The sequence below is a fragment of the Cervus canadensis genome, chromosome 18 (assembly GCF_019320065.1).
Source record: "Cervus canadensis isolate Bull #8, Minnesota chromosome 18, ASM1932006v1, whole genome shotgun sequence".
In the NCBI taxonomy this organism is placed as follows: domain Eukaryota; kingdom Metazoa; phylum Chordata; class Mammalia; order Artiodactyla; family Cervidae; genus Cervus; species Cervus canadensis.
In genome coordinates, this window is record NC_057403.1 from 54,884,307 (window position 1) to 54,904,347 (window position 20,041).

Consider the following 20,041-nt stretch of genomic DNA (forward strand, 5'->3'; position numbering starts at 1 on the left):
GGGGGCAAGGACCCCGGCACCCAGGGACGGGTCTGGAAGGTGAAAGGCAAGGAAAGTGGGGGATCTTTCACTTTCACAAAGAAAGTGAATCAGATCTGCCATCTGATTCAACACCACATGCCCTGCGCCCCCCCCAACCCCCTTCCCCTCTGTCCTCAGGCCACCCGCTCCAGGCCGGCTTCTCAGAGACCAGACGTGCCTGTGGGCTGGCTGGGGACCAAGGGCACAGCTAATGAGGTCTCGGCCCTCAAAGACGACCACCACGCGACTGTGAATGACCAAGCGTTTAATGCCTCACAGAACAAACCTGTTCTCTGCTATGAAGTTCATTATGAACTTGAATCACTGTGACTGTCGAGTCTATAATCCAAGTTAAATCCCGGGCGATGACAACTCTCGTGTCCAATAATTTAACCGAGTGAAGTTTGTGCACATTCACAAACCTTTCATATAGTCTTGATCTCCAAAATTTAACGAGTGAGACGCAGCAAGCCCTCCACCCCGCCGCCATCAGTGGAGAGAATCAGCTAAGGCGACCACGGCTGGACCGTGTTCTGAGCTCGGAGGAACATCCATTGTCACCTGGGCCATCTGCCTGGGGCCTGGCACCCACCCCGCCCTGGGACGAGAGCTGGTTTCTGAAGGCCGTGGCCAGGGCAGCCGGCCAGGCCGATGTCATGACGGAATCCCCGGGGGAGGGCCCCGCGTCCCCACCCAGCTCGCAGCCACTGATACCCACCACCACCCAGCGGTAATGCGCCTTCCCTCTTGCCGTGGAAGCCGGGGCCCGGCCTCCCGGTGTGAGCCCGCCACAGGCCAGAGACCACAGTTCAACTCTGCTTTACTCTAGAAGTGCCTCTGGGTGCACAACCCCACGGCCCCACCCCGGGGGAAATCGTCGTTTCCCTGGCCGGCGGAAGTCCAGACGGCTTCCGCGAGCGTGACGCTAGAGTTTGCTGTTCTTCTGGAACTGGGCCACCAGGCTGAGGACCTGCTCGGAGGCCTTGATGCTCTTGCAGCCGAGGTAGGCGGTGCTGTTGGCAGCCGTGTCCTCCAGGAAGTAGCGGTAGTTGACCATGAGGCCGCAGGCGCCCGTGACGCCCTTGAGGCTGACGTCGGCCAGCCAGTTGATGCGCCAGAGCACGGCGCCGTTCTGCAGGTGGAAGTGCGCCACGGGGTTGAGCGCGTAGCCGCGGTGCTTCTCCCCGTGCAGGTACCAGGCGCACAGCCGCATCAGCGGGGCCTGCAGCGCCCGCGCCAGCCGCTCCGACTGCGCCCACTCGCCGCTGCTCAGCAGCGGCTGCAGCGTCTCGAGCGCGGGGCCGCCCGTGAGCTCGGTGATCTCCTGACTCTCGCAGTCCGTCAGCAGTCCGCTCCGCCCGTGCTCCTTGGCTTTGGCCTTAAGCAGCCCCAGGAGCCACTTGGTGAAGCCGGGGATGGGAGACAGGCTGGAGAAGGCGCCCAGCTGGGGGAACTCCTTCTGCAGGCGCGGGGCGGGGGAGGAGGGGAGAGAACACACGCAGGGTTCAGGGCTGAGGCGCGGACACGGACACCCCCGCCTTTACGGCCTAGTGGCGCGAGCCTCCTGGTGCTGCCGCCTGGCGGACGCGGCACCGCGTGCGGCGGGTTACTCTTCCTTCTCTCCTGGGACAGTTAGCAAGAATCTGACGTGCGGGGCTCCTGGAGGCGTCCTGTGGCCCCAGGACAAGCGTCCCCTAGTGCTCTGTCCGCCTGCACCACCATCCGAGCAGGCAAGCTGGGGGACTCGCCTGAAGTCGGAGCGGTGGGTCGCTGCAGAGTCAGGGGCCTGACTACAGCCCACCAGGACCCTCTCAGGGACTCTGCTGAGGCCGTGTAATCAGGTTTGGGGCTCGGCACACAGTGACTGTCTGTTGAATGAATAACTGATCACCCAACAATACCATGGCCCGGGCAGAGGATGGGAGGGACGGGGCAGGGGCAGGGGGCAAGGGTAGGTCTCCACACCAGATGACACAATTCAATCACTGCTATTCAAATCGCACTGCGACCTCACTGCTCGTTTCACAGAAGCCAGAATTTTCCAGCTGAAAATGTAACATACGCTCACTACAGAAGAAGCATCTTAAAGTTCAGGACAGAAGCCAAGGAGGCAGCACGCTCCAGTACTCTGAGCTGAGTGCTCTCCAGACAGAGAGGAACTCCTCTGTCTCCCGGCGGTGTTTACAAGGCTGAGACAGCTCTCTGACATCCTGCTGTCTGGATTTACATGACGAGGATTTACAGTCCTCATCGTCATGCAGGATTCAGAACCACAACTTTAACAACAGGAGGCTGTTAAGACGACCCTCGGACGCTCCTAACCCTGCTCCTCCCATCTTTCATAACCCCCCATGCAGGCCTCTGTGGGGACAGGGCTGTGCTTCCCTCCAGACTCCCCCGATGGCTCTCCCGCTCCCGCTTCCAGCCCAGATGGGGAGCGGACGTCAGTGGGCAGCGCGGCTCCTGGGCCGCAGGACTCGGGAGCAGAGCTCGTGGGTGGGTCCCAGGATGCACCTCCTCCTCCGACTGCATTCCTGACCCTCCTGCTCGCTCCCCCAACCCCGCCCCGTCATCAACACCTTCAGCAAAGAAGCAGAAGGGACTCAAGAGTAACTAGAACAGGTGGCTCTCATCACCTCTGGGGAGAGCGCGGCAGGGCCTGAGTCTAGAAGCTGATGCCCAACTGCACCCCGAGAGCTCAGACGAGTCTACCATGAGGCATGCAAGCGCCTGAATTCCACCCTGGCCCGTCACTCTCTGAGGTGGGGCTGTGGAGGCCGCCGCGTGTGTGGAGACCACAGGAGCAGACAACACCGCTCTCAGAGCCCGTTCTTAACCATTTAATTATTTTACCTTAAAATGAGGCTCTATGCATTGCAGTTCGCCCCAGCCCCTCGTGAGATGGTTTTGAACAGCCCAGACCCACAGTGGGCCGGGCATTTCTGTGTGTTTCCAGGGCAACCCAGAGAACCAAGTGTCACTGCACGTACCCTCCAGTCGCCTGGTCTGAGCTCGGGGCTCCCCGCGGACACGAGTGGGTGAGGGTGGCTGGGGGTGCCTGTCAGGGCCAGGACTGGGCCGTGGGGGCCAAGGGGGCCATGGGAGCCCGCTGGTGACCGCGTGCCAGGCAGAAGCGGCCCCACCAGCCCGGGTGCAGGGCCCCCCGCAGATGCCGCCGCCCTCGGGACGCATCTGAGCCTCCTGGTCCATGAGAAGCTAGTTTCGGGGGCCTTTTTCTCAGCATGCCTTCCACCTCCTGAGGAGTCTCGGGGCTCCTAGGAGCTGCCAAGGGGCACCTGGTGCTTTTCCACCCCTCCTGCTCGCTCTGGCCTGGAGCGCCACCTTGTCCCTGAGACGAGGGCAGGACTGCTCGGCCACCCCGAGGCGGGGACGCACAGGGCGGGACCAGCGCCCAGCCTCACTCACCTGCAGCTCCTTCACCACCCGCTTGATGAGGAAGGCGCCCAGCTCCACGCCCTGCAGCCCCTGCTGGGTCAGGCTCAGCGAGTAGAAGACGGCCGTGGTGATCTTGTTCCGCTCCTCTGTCTCTGACGGGGGGCACTCCTTCACTATGATCGTCTGGAAAACACAAAGGACCCCGGGGTCGAGACAGTCTCCCCCGACCCCCCAGACCAGCTCCACAGGCTATGCGTCCTGAGATCTCTCTGGAGGCGGTGGTCTCACAATCTCCCTGGCTGTGTGCCCAGCACTGTATCATTTCTATCACTTCGGATTCTCATGCAAACTGAGTGGATCATGCCTCCTGGCCCTTAGGCAGGCCTCTCTGGGGCCTCCGTGCAAAACGCTCCCCTCGAGCCCTGGAGAAGCACGCTGGCCCTCCTCTGGGGCCCCGGGGCCCCACCCTGGCTCACCTCCCTGCCCTGAACCGAGGGCGCACAGGTACCTGGATGCTGCTGGAGATCTCGCTGGTCAGGGCCACGTGCAGGACGATCAGGGGCTCCCCCGGTGTCGAGCAGTGGGAGAAGAAGTAGCACCTCCGGTAGGGCCCCACGCGCCGCTTCATGTCCATCCAGGTTTTCACGGGGTGCACGGCCTCAGCCCTGGCGGGGACGAGACAAAGAAGCGAGACGAACGTCACGGTTCACGGGTCAGACAGCCGGGGTAGAGCCCCACTCGGCTCTCCACGCAGGTCAAAGAAACCCTGTAAATACAGCTCTGAGGGACTCGGGAGGAAACTCAGAGAAGGTCGCTTTAGCGTGAAGCGGTGCTGACTGAGAGGAGCCAGAGCTGGTGACCGTCTTACACACAGAACTGTGCTCTCGGCCCTGCTCTTAAAGACTAGCTCGCTGGGCCCTGGTGGGGCGGCTGTGCGGCGGAGTTTAACGCAGGGGCCTGACCAGATGCCTGTCGCTGGGGGTCCTGCGTCTGCTCTGAGTCTCCCAGTCTGAAGTCATCGCTGCCTGTGCACACGCATCGCCAGGCGGGTTCCGCTAGTCCGGCTACCTCGGCCACTGCTGCTCTGCTTCAACACCAGAGCCGGCAGCAGCACTGTCTGCCTTTCACTGTGTCCAGGGCAGGCTGGATGCGCGCACTGTATTGTGAGTCTGGAGATTCTTATCCAAGGGAGACATTTTAACAGCTGGTTGTGACGATGCTGTCTGGGTGACTAATGCCAACTCCTGGTCTGTGAGTCTGGGCAGCTCTGATCATGGGGGTTCTTGGGCAGAAGTGGGCTTGAGTGCTTTCTTCCTTTTAGACATTGATTATTATCATTTACTTTTTGGCTATGCTGCGTGGCATGCAGGACCTTAGCTCCCTGATCAGGGACCAAACCCATGCCCCCTGCAGTGGAGGCGCAGAGTCTCAACCACTGGACTGCCAAGGAAGTCCCCCAAGGGCTTTAAATATGAGCATGTAGCCGAGACCCCACATGCGGGTTCACTGGCAGAAGGACCAGTTTCTACCTGTGCCCTTTTCTCCTCCGTGGCCTCGGCATCATCTGCTAGGACAGCCACCCCTGGGAATACCATGTTTGCGTTTTATCAGGCTTGGGAGAAAACGTAAACGGGTGGGGAGGCGGGGAATGGAGGCTGGCTTTCAGCTGAAATCTAAGCAGAGCAGCAGTGTTACACTCACTCGCTGATTCTCTGGAGCACTTCGCACGGTGAATGCCAGGTGACCCGCTCCAGGTTCAGGAACCCCGAGGAAAACCACTCCGAGAGCATGTTTTTCAGCACCCCGTTCATTTCCTGAAATGGAGAGGGGAGAATGCTGACCTTCCGTGGGGAAGACGTCCAGCCCATCCCCAAGGCGCCGCTGGGAATCAGACACGAAGCCGGGCAGTGGTGTGTGCTGAGACAGCCGGACAGCTGGAACGCAGCGCTATTCCTTCCCTCTTCCCATCACTAAGACAGCCGACTGGAGTGTCCAAGTCGAACCAAGTTCCCCAAGTCAGATAATGTGTTCCGGTTCATTCGCCACCGTGGACACAGCTATGCACGTGAGTTAGGCTGATGCTGAATGGTGTGTCATGGAGCGAATGTGGACACCCTCTCGGGACCATTCTTTGATTCACCAAGACATCCATCCTTCTTTCTTAAGAGAAATAAGTACTGGCTCCCGGCCCCACATTTCGACAAGTCTAAGGTGTGTGCGTGTTTTCCTGTTTTTAATGTCTCGGAACTCAGGACCCATCTCTAGAGTGACGGCGGGTCATGGCTGAATCGGGAGCATGTTTTCCTTTCCTGAGTGGCCGCAGAATAATAGTGCATCTGGCAATCTGTGCATTTAAATTTGACATTATTCTAATTTCACTTTTCCACAGCGAATCTGCTTCCAAAAATGATCTGAGTCAACTTTACCATCAGAGATACATTCACACTGAAACTTTGAGGACCAGAATGAATGAGGTGAGGACGCGGTTTAGTCTGGTGACCTCAGGCCAAATAAGTGGTGAGCTTTTAGTTTATAGCCAGAGAGGAGGGGACACCCAAAGCAAGAGACACAGCTGTCGTTCCTTAATAGTTGTGTCCCTTTCTTCCAAATCAACAGAAGCCTCATCTTTAGCTGGGCACAAGGATGTTCAGAACAAAGCCTGCCTGGCAGCTGAGGGTAGCCACATCACTGAGTTCTGGCTACTCAGATGTAAGTGGAGGTGTTCTGTAGCAGCTTTTGGGAACCTTGAAAGATGGCAGGAGCAGCCCTTTGCCTATCTTTTTCTTTGTCCTTCCCACTGCAGGTTGGAAGGTGATGTGATGGCTAGAGCTACAGCAGCCATCTGGGGCCATGAGGTAACTCTGAGGATGAAAGTTTTTCATGGAAGAGCAACAAACAGAAGTCTGGGTCAACTGAGGGCACCACAGAGCAGGAAGCTTCTCTTATTCAAGTTACTATTGTTCTTGAGCCTCTGTTACTTAAGATGAGCTACATACTGACAGATACACTGAGTATTATTACTGAATAACAGCAAACATCTCCATTTGTCTGGTACACAACTGACCTTATGAATCCTTGCATAGGAATCACAAAGACCATGACGGATAACACCCGTAAAACTGGACACAAGCTATGAAACTGTTATAGGGCCATGTCACATTCTAATCCCTGGTAGAAGCTCAAAGGATTCAGAACCTTGTCACTTGAAGATATGGTGCAGGCATGCGGTTGGTGGCTCAGAAAGGGTTTCAGAATGAAGTGAGCTCCATCTTTAAACACTGAAGGCCTGGGGCACAGAAGAGGCCCCATGGGGGAGAGAAGTGGGGGGTAAGTCATTTAGGACCAACTAGAGGAGGCAAAGTCAGACTCCATGTAGAGAAGAACATTCGTGTAGTTGGGGCTGCCCATGGAGCTCCTCCTGGCAGAGAGTGGCCCTCCCCATGGGGATGAGATGGTCACAGGGTGGGCAAGAACATGGCAGAGATGTTTTGATTAGAGGGCCATATGACCTCTAATTCCTCTTCACTCTTTACCCCATGGTCTAGTTGGCTTCACTGGGCTCTCAGTTCCATAAGTGTGGAGGTCATTTCTGATTCATTCCTCTGGTTCTCAAAGCATCTGTGGGGTCTCCCACATGGAAGATGATCAATGGATTGATGGCAAATGAAAAAGAGAAGACACCCTGGAGAACAGCGACTACAAGTAGCAGGGAGAGGGAGGGATGGCTTCCTGGTCAACACCGACGGCTTCTTGTAAAACTCTCTTTCCTGCACAGACTACAGTGGTTCAGTCTTCCTGGGGACCTCGCACACTCTATAGAGTGTGCACTCAACACTGGCACCCTCTCCCCAGGGAAATGCAAACACATTAGTAAAACTCTGTATAGAATTTCCTGGGTTTCATGGACCCCTTTGAAACTCATCTATGGATCATCCCCAGGGGTCCCTGGATCCCAGGCTGGGGACCTCTGCTCTGAAAGGTCAGGAATGGACCAGTCGAGTTCCATGTGGGATGTATCGGCATCTCTGTGACACACGTAATAGGAAAAAGCTGGGGAAAAAAATCTAGCTTCAGTGTTAGTTCAGTTTAATTATGAAAGGAATGGTCTGGCTGATGGAAGTGGCCTCCTCTCTAAGTCTCTTCGTTCTATTCTGGGCTACTGACAGCTATAAATGTGACACTGGACACGAGATCTGGGAATCTAGGTTAAAGGTGACCCATCTCCCCTGCTCAGGGCCATCAGGGCCGCAGCTGTTGGGCTGAAATCAGGCACCAAGGGCAGTAAGGTTGCTGGATCTCTGACCGTGGAAGGAGAGGGAACGGGTATGTGTGTATCAGCCTCAGGAATTCAGAAATTGTTCATCAGCGATCCAACACTTGAATATGCCAACTGCTGGCACAACATTCTTATGTACAAATAAGTTCATCTCTTAGTCTTGTTGACAGAACTTAGTAGAACCATGAGGACCACCAGGTTAGCTTACAAACAGGACAAGCCACCAGGGGAAGTTTATGACACAGTGTCTTGGGCTGGGCGCTGCAGTGGTGCTGTGGGGACCTGGCTGGAGAAGAGCTTGGCCCCTTCTCCTATGTTCTGCCTAGACTTCTATTAAGGTTTCCACAGCCTTCACCATAATTTCTGTGTTCAAATTTCCCATCATTTCCCAAATGCCAGCCCGCCTCTGCACATCGCTGATGGCACCTACACTCTCTGCTAGAATGGGCGCTCCCTTGGCTTCACTGGGGGTTTTATCTGTAAGAAACTTAACTCTTCAACCTAAAAGGGCTTTTGGGAAGAACTCTGCAGAAAACCAAACAGCCTGTAGCCAGGACACACAGGAAGCACACTCCACCCCGCAAAACACACACGCTGTGCACCCCGCTCGGCGTGCGGCAGACGCACAACTGCAAGTTCACAGGGTGTCTCCTTCCGGAGGAGAGCGACCGGCAGGTGGACTGGATGCACGCCTCGGAGCCCAAAGCCCTCCCCAGGAAAGAACACGCAGATTCGGGCTTCTGGTCACACGTCCAGGCGTCAGAATTAGCCTCTCAACTCACTTGCAACTTCAACAGAGAAAAGCTTTTTTTAACAAAAAGAACATTTGATCTTGTAAGCCAAGGCACCGCTTCTTTCCCTGGTATAATTAAGCTGCTTTGTGGGTTTGATATCACCCCCACCATCCCACCCCCACCACCACCACCAATGGATGACTGATTATTATTCTATTTCCTATGGTTAAAATTGGTTAGGGGGGTGGGGTGGGGGGAGGTCCTGTGATCAGAGAATTAAAGGACATTGACAAGTCCGTTTGCTACAGAATCCTTAATTATGAAAACTACTAAAATGCCTTTCTTGGAATAATTCCATTAAGATCAGTTCACTTACTACCATCCAAGAAGTTCTACAAATCAGCATCAGATGGATAGACCACAGGAGTGGGGACTTGGGATGGATCAAGAAGTCCCAGGCTGATCTTCTGAGACACTCAGGCTCCTCACGACCTTCTAAGTAACAGGTGGCAAAGTCCAGCTTCTTAGCAGTGGATCAGCTATCTTGAGAACCACAGCACAAACATTTCACCTTTGCCGGATTGTACAAACTTTCCCCACAGCACTTGCATGTTCCCAGCAGAGACTTGACACTGACTCTGAATTTCCTATTGAGAAGAATTAAGAAACCTTATCTGATTTAAATTATCTGACAAAGGTTCGTATAGTCAAAGCCATGTTTTTTCCAGTAGTCGTGTATGGATGTGAGAGCTGGACCATAAAGAAGGCTGAGCACCGAAGAATTGATGTTTTCATATTGTGGTGCTGGAGAAGACCCTAGAGAGTCCCTTGGACATCAAGGGGATCAAACCAGTCAATCCTAAAGTAAGTCAACCCTGAATCCTCACTGGAATGACTGATTGCTGAAGCTGATGCTCCAATACTTTGGCCACATGATGTGAAGAGCCGACTCACTGGAAAAGACCCGGATGCTGGGAAAGATTGAAGGTGGGAGGAGAAGGGCACGACAGAGGATGAGATGGTTGGATGGCATCACCGACTCAATGGACAGGAGTTTGAGCAAGCCCTGGTATGTGGTGAAGGACAGGAAAGCCTGGCGTGCTACAGGCGGCGGAGTTGCAAAGAGCTGGACATGACTGAGCGAGTGAACAAGAACGAGGTAGGGGACCCACGCCCACCTAGACTCCTGCCTCGGGCTTCACGCTGGGCTCCACAGGGATGGAAGTGTCAGGCTTCCAGAATCTTCCTCTATTTCCAATTATCACGGCCCTCAGTCACAGACCAACATCTTGACAAACTGCCCTCACTGGTAACCATGTTTTCAGCCGAGCTCCACAGTACATCTCGGGGCATTTCTTAGAAGAGAAGCAGGCTGACCTTGGGCAGCCTGACCACTGGCAGAGTCTCTCACCCCGGCCTGTCGGCCCAGGACGGTGAACGGATTGGGCAGCGCTCACCTAAAATCACGCTTCTAACCACAGGGCAGCAACAGGAGCCAGCCCATCCTCCGCGACCTGCTGTGCCTTCTGTGGTACCCACTATCCCGTGTGAGACACGCAACGAGCCTCCTTTTGGGCTTACCGCTTGCCGGCGGTTATTCTAAAGATGCCTCTGTGCTCACAAGATCCAGTAAGTGAGAGGCTCTGAGAACCAGCAGACTGAGCCTACTGGAGGGCAATGCCCATGGCTGAGCCCCAAGCAGATCTTGTTCACCTGACATTACCTGGCAGCTCCAGAGGTCGGCAGGGCCCAGGGGATGCAGGGCTCCCGCGCTAAAGCTTCGAGGGCCAAACCTCTGCTGGTTGCCTACACTGAATTCCTCAAAGCCAAAAGCTCTAGCTGCGCTGCCTCTTAAATGTGGCTGCAAAATCCCAAATCGAACAGAAGAGATGGGATCAAGATGGACCACACACACTAGGTGATTCTGGGGACAAATTACCGCATCAGGTCCCAGTGACAACTTCTATGGATTAAAATACCTGTCGGGGAGGAAGGAAACCAGTTCAATAACTAACATCTCACAGCATTGGAGAACAGAGAACCGGAGGCGACATCAGGAACTGCCGGGTGAGGGCAGCCCCGTCGGGCAGGATGACTCTCGGCCGCAAAGAAACTTTCCAAGGTCCCTGGGGCTTGGTTCCAGGCTCGGACCCTTGAGTGGAGCAGTCCGACCTCAGGACAAATGGGGGTGGTTAGCTGCCAGCTTCACTGGACGGTGGGGCACCCAGGAGTCCAACTCGCACTTCATCACTTGGCTACACAGGACGAGGTTCCTAGTTTCCCAGGAGCTGATCGTCTAGTTGCAGGGTAACAATACATTCAAAGGCTAGATTCTGTGGTTAACGCGTCTGAGTGGTACAGACAGTTACACACCTATGAAGCTCAGAACGGGGTGAGGCCACCCTGAGCTGGACAGGCTGGACAAATCCAAAAAACAAGCTGGGGGTGGAGGCGGCTCCTACCCTTGACAGGAATCACGAGGGATGCGGGTTCAGGAACTTTCCATCCAGGAGCTGGCCTGGCTGGAGAGGAGGGTCTGTAGAGGGGAACGAGAAATGCTGGGGGAGCTGGGATGTGCAGGGTGGCTGGTGGGCAGCAAAAATGCCAAAGGACAGACACCGAGGGCCAGCCTTCCGGCCACGCGAAGTTTGATGATTTTTTTTTCAACAGAAGAGGAGAGACTGACCTGAGGCTTCAGAAAAAGGTGGGCACCGAGGTGGGTGTGAGGGAAGCTTGCACAGAGTCTTGAAAAGATAAACACACTCACAACTAGAGAACAGTAAACTCCTGCCTCAGGGAAACTGAATAAAACAAAGCCATTAATCGACTGGGTTGTTTCACCTTCCCTTCCGTTTTAGAGAAGAAGGCACATGCTAAGAGAATAAGCCAGCTTCGATCTAGTTAGGTTGTCAACTAAGAGAGTCGGTGTGCCATGATGTAGTACACAGCTGGAGTCACGGGCGCAGGGCTTGGGCGGAGGCGCTCTTACCAGCTCTGTGCTCTGGGGGCTGCATGGGACAAGCTTCAGTCACCTCATCTGTCAGGCAGTCCCCACATCTTGCTGAGGATGAAATGAGCTAGTGAATGAAAGGCACTCACACCTACTGTGTCTGCGGTTAACTCTTCGTATACTCGAAGGGAAGCTCCCGGACCACTCCACCTTGGTGCCTGGAGCATGCCTGGTACAATACAGCCAGCCAACAGATGGCTGAATGGATGGATGGATGGGCAGGGAGTTTAACTGTGGGTCAGGTGACAGACATCCCACCTAATTCTCAAGTCTCCTATGCAATGAGAATTTAGTCTCAGAAGGCTTTCAGGAGCACTGGTCTCTGCCCCAAAGGGAAAAAAGTCTGCTTGGATTGCAGACTAAACCCAAGACTCTCTTGGGAGGAACGGGGATGCCTGCAGGGTGTGGAACACAAGGTCTCAGCCTTTCAGATGGGGATTTAGTTGGGAACACTCAATTTAACACACTCAGAATCCAAGACTGACTTGGTGCTAATGCAATAAACCACCAAGGTTCTCAGCTTGGCCCTAGGTAACTCTAGTGTAGATCAGCCAGCCACTAAGAGCAGTCAAATCATAGCCTCTATTATCACCCCGAGATTAATCCTAACTACACCCAGTTTTTATGCATCTAAGGCTAAGAAAGTTGCTGATAAACACCAGAACTCATATAGCATGATGGGGATATAAACTGTAGCATATAGAACCCAGGAAATTTGGATTTGGATGGTGGTCAGATATTCTTATTTGCTCTGAGTTCTTGGTCAAGTCATGTGAACTCATCTGACCTGTTTCCTTTACTGTAAAAGGTGACATATCACTTCCCCAAGAGTAAGGATATGAACATGAAAACCATCATGCCAGGTGTTAGGAGTTCTTAAAGGAATCAGGACATAATCCTTTCAAGTGTTCACTTCTTTCCTAAGCCAACTGGACTTGATAAAGTTCTGAATGTCAGAACTTTCTATAACGTTTACAGCATTTTTGGTTTGCTACAGAGCAAATTAGTGGTCCATACTTGATATCAATGGAATACAAGGACTATATTCAACTATCAGTCATCTTTCAAGTCATCATTATTTAAATCTTAAATTCTTTGTTCACATCTAAAGTGGGCTCACTTTGCTAAGTGCCTGATTACCCAAGGAGACAACTCAGAATCCTATTTTAGGGCTGAACTTGGGCTGGTGAAACGCCCTGCCCTGGGCGACGTGGCAGAGACGATAGAGGGCACCCGGACTCCTGGACGGTGGTGACCTCGAGTTCTAGTCACCTCTGTACGTTTCACAGGGTTTTTCAGGATAATGGCTCACAGAGCTGGTGCTACAAGTAAGTTACCTTTTTGTTGACCCCATCCAGGTTTTCAGAAAGTTACCCGATGCTTTGTTTGGTACTCATTCAAGTGTACCGCACAGACGAAATCTCTCAGGTAAGATAAAACAGAGAACTTTATAGAGCATGCTCATCAGGAACGAGGCGTGACAGTCACCTTGAAAGTAAGCGGGTGCCAAGTTTCTACCAAGACTGGAGAGAGCTGAGGCTTGAGTGAGGCAAGGATTCGGAAAGCGTGGGAAGGAAGGGGGACAGGGTTCAGGGGCTGTGACTCTCGGAGAAGTGGGCACGGCTCCAGGCAAGCGAAGGTGGAGTGTCTGGGGCTTGAGGGGCGAGGGCCGCCAAGGGTCAGCAGACCTGGGCACTAGGCGGGGGCGCGGCCCGGGCGGTCCCCGCCCCCACGAGGTCCGGGGACGGCCCGGGCGGAGCCTTACCCGGACGTGCGGCCCCTCCACCAGCTTGAGGGCTTGCGCCTCGAGCAGGTCGGCCCGCAACCGCACCAGGAAACGCACGCCGCCCTCCATCTTGCTGATGTGGTGGAAGAGGCTGCGGTAGCGCGGCATCAGCGCGTAGCGCAGCCGGTCCTCGGCCTGCAGCAGCACGGCTGGCTCCCGCGGCTGCTGGCGCAGCTGGAGCACGCCGGCGCTCTGCTCGGCCACCTGGCTGTGGTCCACGCCGAAGCCGCGCGCCAGGCGGCCCAGCAGCTCGGCGCGCTCGGCCGTCTCAGCCAGGCCGCCGTAGAAGCTCACGAAGTCCGCACACTGGTTCTCCGCCCGCGCCGGCGTCTTCTCGCGCAGCTCATAGGCCGGCATCGCGGGCACGGCGCGGTGCAGCAGCTCGTCCATGGCCCGCTCCAGGGCGCCGGCCGCCGCCGGCCGCCCGCTCGACAGCCGGGGTCCTGGCGGCTGCGGCTGCCGTGGGGGTAGCCGCAGCCGGAGGAGGCGCCCGGCAGACAGGCTTGGCCCGAGGACTCGCATGGTGCGCGGCGACAGCTGCCTGGGGAACGCCGCCGCCGCCGCGCTTCCGGCTTCCGGCGCGCGCGCCCGCCCCATTGGCCGAGACTGAGGGACGGCCTGGGCGGCGACCAATCGGGGGTGGGAAGGGGCGGAGCGACGGGGACGGGGTGGGGCGACGGGGGCGGGGCGGAGCCCGGCGCCAGGCCAAGTGCGGCCAAAGGTAACCCGGACGGCGACCAATCCGAGGGCCGAGCGGCGGCGGGGTGGCTCGGGTTGGTGAGTTCAGGGGCGGGGCGGCCCCTGCCCTGTCACCTGTTCTCCCAAAGTCACCTCCTCTGCCTTCCTCTCCTCCAGGGCCGAGCTCTCCAGCCCTAAGAAACATGACAGTCACCCAGCGGACGTGTTACACGCGCAAATTCCTGGCTCGACTCCAGAGATTCTCGGAGTGTCTGGGGCAGGGGCGCAGGCATCTGCGTGACTCCGAAGTACCCTAGTGGTCGTTTCTGGCAAGGTAGGTCGCCTCTGTCTCGACCCCTGCCTGGCGCTCTCGCTTGCACAGATGACCCCCAGAGCTGCAGGCCTTCGCTCTCCTGAGCTCCGGACCCAGGCTTCCAGCTGCCTGCTGGAGCGCTTTCTCACCGATGCGGCAAACGGGGCTCTCCCAAGCGGCTCGTGGCCCACCCTGTCCCCGTTCCCTTGGTCCTCATTCATTCATTCCCTCATTCAACAGAGTGTTTATTAACGGCCTGGCAGGTGCCAGGTCCTGCACTAGGCACAGAGATAAAACAGTGAACGACAGATCTGATCGTGCCCCCATGGAGTTTACATTCTAACAAAGGAAAACAGACCACGGCATAACTACTGGTTGTGGTAAGTGCTATAAGGGAAATAAACTGTGGAGTGATATAACTGGGCCGGCGTGGACTTCCCCTCACTCTGTGGACAGGGTCATCAAGGAAGGCCTCTTCCCACAAGTTCAGGAGCAGGAGCGCAGGGTGCCCTATCAGTTACTAACCCTGTTCTCACTTGCTCCACAACCAAATTCAAGTACCCTCTTCCATCGCTGGAGGGAGCACCACTTGGTAACACCCCTGTGTGTGGGGGAGGGGGTGCCTTTGCAACACCTCTCAACATTGCAAACTGGCCCAGCAATTTGCACAGATAAATTCCTGCTGAATGGGCAAATGGTAAGAATGGGTTAATCCTCCTGGGAGAGATGATTTCCTCCCCTAGGAAGTGAGGCTCCGTCTGCCTTCTGTTGTCTCCTCCTCCTCATCCCATCCCCATCCTGCATTCAAGGGAGAATACCACACATCAGCCATGTCCCCCATGGAGCAAAAACTGCAGGAGGCCTGAGGAATATGTGGGGCTTTGCTCCACTCGGATGGAAATCCAAAGCATCCTTTGTTCAAGGGGGGAGAAAAGCCAGTGCCTGGCTGCCTAGATACCAGAACCACCCTAGAACTGTCTGGTCCAAGTGTTATGGTATAAAAAAGCCGAGGGGTAGTAGTTCTTTATGGGGCCAGCCTTTGCCCTGATCTTACAGGGCTCCTTCTGCCGAGGCACAGACACGCAAAGCTTTCTGAGGGCTTGGCAGTGGCTTCTGAGCCCACACTACTTCACCTTCACTAAGGAGGTGGCCAAGAAGCATCTCCAGCTGCTGAAAGGAGTCTGCCTAGGCCAGACAGGCTGCTCTGGTGCTTGAGCTCACAGTTCCCTGTTCCACGTGCTCTCCTGTATCCGGGATACCCTGGCCTTGCGGCAGGAACCTGTCCACTGCTTAATTACTAATATTCGCTTAAAGTACAGCTCTCAATCCCTTTTCCATCTCCCTGCCTTTTCACATACTTTCTTTCTTTATTGAAGTATGGTTGAATTATAATGTGTTAATTTCTTCTGTACAGCAAAGTGATTCAGTTATATACATGTATACATTCTTTTCCATTGTGGTTTATCACAGGATATTGAATATAGTTCTTGGTGCTCTATAGTAGGACTGTTGGGGTCCTTTAATGGACCGGAATCTGGAGGTACGGAGTCGACGATAAGAAAGTGAAAGAGAGAAAGAGGCCAATGTCCCTTGGTTTACGCAGAGGACCAATAAAGTCCTTGACACAGGACTTGCATCGCTCATGAAGGCACCAGGCGCCCTCTCGAGGGGGTCTTAGAAGCCCGGGCAGAAAAGTGAGCACGACGGGTCTCCACGCTCCAGAGAGTCAGCCAGAAAAGGAGAGAGAGAGAGAGAGAGAGAGACAAAAAAGACCCGGGGACCCAAGCTCTGATGGAGCAAAGGTGCTTTAATGATTTTTCTATGAGTATATATATGCTGCAGTACAAGAAACTTCTTTCGGGAATGATAGAGATCAGAAAACCAAATGTACAGCAAACGTTACCAAGGAAACATGGGCTAAAGTTAGTCACAAGGTCAGAAGACAATCCCTATCTCAAGAAAGGGGAAGGAGACTAAGCTGTTTTGTCCTAAGGAGAATGTTTACTAAAGGAGACTCATGCTTGCCTCACACAATGACCTCAGTCCCTGGGAGCAGCGTGCTGTTCCGCTTGAAGAGGGACAAAGGACTCATGAGAGACAGCACGTAGGAATCCTCCCGTCAAACATTCCCTGACATAGGACCTTGTTGTTCTCTGTTCTATACATACCAGTTTGCATCTGCGAATCCCAGACTCCCAATCCAATCCTCTCCCAGCTCCCTCCTCCTTGGCAACCACCAGTATGTTCTCTATGTTCTTGATACTGTTTCACAGACAGGTTCATTTGTGTTATCTTTTAGATCCCACATATAAGTGATATCATATGGTATTTGTCTCTTTCTGATTTACTTCACTTAATATGAAAATCTTTAGCTGCATCCATTCATATAATTTCCTTTTTTTCTGATAAAGAGGAGGTTTTAATGTATAAAAAGTGAATTAAGCAGCTCCTGGAACACATATAATTTCTTGATTCTGCTTTTCTCTGTGTTCATAATTATCTTTCTCCAGGTGTCAACTGCCATTCTCTGCTTCTCCCTGCATATTCCTGTGGTTCAAAACACTCCCCTAATCCAAGACTGAAATTGAGAAAACAATTCCATTTACAAGAGTATCAAAAAGAAAAAATACTTAAGAATAAATTTAACCAAGGACATCTAGCACATGTACACTGAAAAAAACAGAACACTGAAATTAAAGAAGATCCAATTAAATGGAAAGACATTCTGTGTTCATGAGTTGGAATATTTAATATTGTTAAGATGGTAAAACTGCCCAGATGAATATGCAGATTCAGTGCAATCCCTATCAAATCCTCTTTGCAGAAATGGGAAAGTTCAGCCTAAAATTCAAAATGAAAATGCTAGAGGCCTTGAATAGCCAAAACTACTTCTTTGTTCTTTGAAAAGAGGAACAAAGTTGGAAGATTCGCACTTCCTGATTTCAAAACTCACTACAAATTTACAGTATCCAAAACAATGTGGTACTGACAAAAAGGCAGACCTATAGATCGATGGGAGAAAATTGAAAGTCCAGAAATAAACCTATGCATCTGTGGTCTGCTGATTTCTCACAGGGTTTCTATGACCATTGAATGGAAGAAAGAATAGACTTTTCAACAAATGGGACCAGAACAACTGGATATCCACATGCAAAAGAATGAATCCAGATGTCTACCTCACACCATATACAGAAATTAACTTAAAATGTATCAATGAACTAAATATAAATCTCTCAAGGGAAAATAGGTATACATTTTCATGACATTAGATTAGGCAATGGTTTCTTAAATATGACCCCAAAAGCAAAAACAACAAAATAAAAATAAAGTGCACTTTATAAAAATTAAAAACTTTCATGCATCAAAGGACATTATCAAGAAAGTGAAAAGACAATCCACAGAATGGGAGAGATACTTGAAAATCACATATCTGGTAAGGATCTAGTATCTAGAATGTAAAAAGAATTCCTATAAATGGATACCAAAAAGATAAGCAACACAATTTAAAAAAAGGGCACAGGAATTTGAATAAACATTTCTCCCAAGAGGATATGTATATGACCAATAAACATGTGAAAAGATTCTCAACATCAGTAGTCATTAGGGAAATGCAAATCAAAGCCACAGTGAGCTATCACTTCATATCCACTGGCATGGCAATAATAATTACAAAAACAGTAACAGCAGTCAAGTAAGTATTGGTGGGGACATTGAGAAATTGGAACTGTCGCACACGGTGGGGATGTAAATGGTGCTGTGCGTGTGTGTTGAGTCACTCAGTCATGTCCGACTCTGCGACCCTATGGACTGTAGCCCACTGGACTCCTCTGTCCATGGGATTCTCCAGGCAAGAATACTGGAGTGGGTTGCCATTCCCTTCTCCAGGGGAATCTTTCCAACCCAGGGACTGAACCCGGGTCTCCTGCATTGCAGGCGGATTCCTTACTGTCTGAGCCACTAGGGAAGCCCAAAATGGTGCTGCCATTGTGGAAATTATTTTGGTAGCACCTTAAGAAGTTAAACACAGAGTTACCATATGGCCCAGCAACTCCACTGCTAAGTATATGTTCACAGTAAAACACGAATACAAATATTCACAGCAGCATTATTCATAAAGTCAAAATTAAAAACAGCCCAAACATCCATGACTGGATGAATGGAATAAACCCAATGTCATATATCTACAAAATGGAATACTAACAACTATCAATAGGTATGGAATACTGATACATGTTGCAACATGGATGAGTCTGGAAAACATGCCAGGTGAAAGAAGCCAGATACAAAAGACCATGTTTTGTATAATCCTATTTATGTGAAATCTCTAGAACAAGTCTATACAAAAGTCTATACAGACAGAAAGTAAATTAATGATTACCTAGCACTGTGGGAGGGGAGAATTGGGAGTGACAGCTCATGGGTGTGGAGTTCTTTTTGGCTGATGGAAATGAGCTGAAATTATACAGTGGTGACGGCTGCACAACATGAATGTACTAAAACCTCTCAAATCGCACACTTTAAAATGGCTGAAAGAGGCACAAACTTCCAGTCACACGTATGAAATGTACAGTGTGAGGGATATAGTCAATAGTTATGTAATATCTTTGTATGGAGACAGATGGTAACTAGACCTGCCGTGGTCATTTTGTAGAGAAATACTGAATTGCTATGTTGTGTAATAGGAACTAACACAGTGTTGTAGGTTAATTATACTTCAAAAACAAACTCAAAGAAAAAAAAGACCAAATTGGTGGTTACCAGAGGCAGGGATGGAGGTAGTCAAAAGGTACAAAATTCCACTTGTAAGATAAAAAAGTACTAGGGCTGTAAGGTACAACATGATTAATATAATTAACACCATTGTATGTCCCATATGAAAGCTGCTATTAAAGAGTAAATCCTGAGTTCTCATCATAAGGATAAATTCTTTTTCTACTTCTTTTTTAATTTATATGCAGTGATGGATGTTCACTAAATTTATTGTGGGAATCATTCCATGATGTATATAAGTCAAATCATTATGCTGTACATCTTAAGCTTCTGTCAATTATATCTCAGTGACACTGGAAAGAAAAAAATAAAATAGTTAAAATGAAAATTAATTTTATGTTATGTGGATTTTATTTAAAAAAAAAAAAGGACCATCTCAGAAGGATTTGCATCTCTCTAGCCAATTTCAGTTCAGAGAATCTGATTGGTCCAGCTTGGATTCGGTGACCAGGCTAGGATAAAAGGTAAATGGGACTGGGGGATGTACCCTTTTGGGAAGGGACACAGTATTCAGAGGAGAAGGTTCTGGGCTGGACAGCTGTCCTCAACGATATCTGTTGTTGTTTAGTCACTAAGTCATGTCCAACTCTGTGATCCCATGGACTGTAGCCCACCAGGCTCCTCTGTCCATGGGATTTCCAAGCAAGAATACTGGAGTGGGCTGCCATTGCCTTCTCTAGGGGACATTGCCCACCAGGGATCGAATCTGCATCTCCCGCACTGGCAGGCTGATTCTTTACCACTGAGCCACTGGGGAAGCCCAAAAGATATCTACTTTTAAGTGTAAAAAAAGAGTTAAAAAAAATCTTGGAAAAAAAAATCACCCATAATTCTAGCATCTTAATTACGACAGTTTTTATTTCTGCAAATCCTTCCAGTATTTGTCCACAGGCCAACACATTTTTCTGAGTTGTAATCACTGTGTTTGTGCTGTTTATTTCCTGTTCTTTTTTACTTCCCATCACATCACAAACATCTCCCATGTTTCTAAATCACCTTCATAATCATCCTTTTTAATGGCTGCATAACATTCAATCGAGTTGATGTACCATAATCT

The 20,041-nt window shown here is 51.7% G+C and overlaps 1 protein-coding gene and 1 long non-coding RNA gene across 2 annotated transcripts; one reads left to right on the forward strand and one right to left on the reverse strand.

The window, feature by feature from the left end:
* Nucleotides 1–271: 271 nt before the first annotated feature.
* On the reverse strand, nucleotides 272–13,799 carry MLYCD (malonyl-CoA decarboxylase). Its single transcript, XM_043436572.1, has 5 exons — nucleotides 13,203–13,799; nucleotides 5,119–5,231; nucleotides 3,926–4,082; nucleotides 3,448–3,600; nucleotides 272–1,480 (listed from the first exon to the last, which is right to left on the reverse strand). The coding sequence occupies exons 1-5, from the start codon at nucleotides 13,743–13,745 to the stop codon at nucleotides 947–949; spliced, it is 1,500 nt and encodes a 499-aa protein (XP_043292507.1). The 5' UTR covers nucleotides 13,746–13,799; the 3' UTR covers nucleotides 272–946.
* Nucleotides 12,747–19,300, forward strand: LOC122420942. Its single transcript, XR_006263417.1, has 4 exons — nucleotides 12,747–12,865; nucleotides 14,079–14,235; nucleotides 14,455–14,594; nucleotides 16,725–19,300. It is a non-coding gene; the product is annotated as an uncharacterized LOC122420942 (long non-coding RNA).
* The last annotated feature ends 741 nt before the right edge of the window (nucleotides 19,301–20,041 follow it).

Bases quoted from the DNA above. Each gene is read 5' to 3' on its own strand.
- MLYCD (XM_043436572.1), bottom strand. From the start codon at position 13,745: ATGCGAGTCCTCGGGCCAAGCCTGTCTGCCGGGCGCCTCCTCCGGCTG. The intron at 5,232-13,202 runs GTAAGGCTCCGC...TCTCCATTTCAG, and splicing joins TGGAGGGGCCGCACGTCCGG to GAAATGAACGGGGTGCTGAA. The intron at 3,601-3,925 runs GTACCTGTGCGC...TGTGTTTTCCAG, and splicing joins AGATCTCCAGCAGCATCCAG to ACGATCATAGTGAAGGAGTG.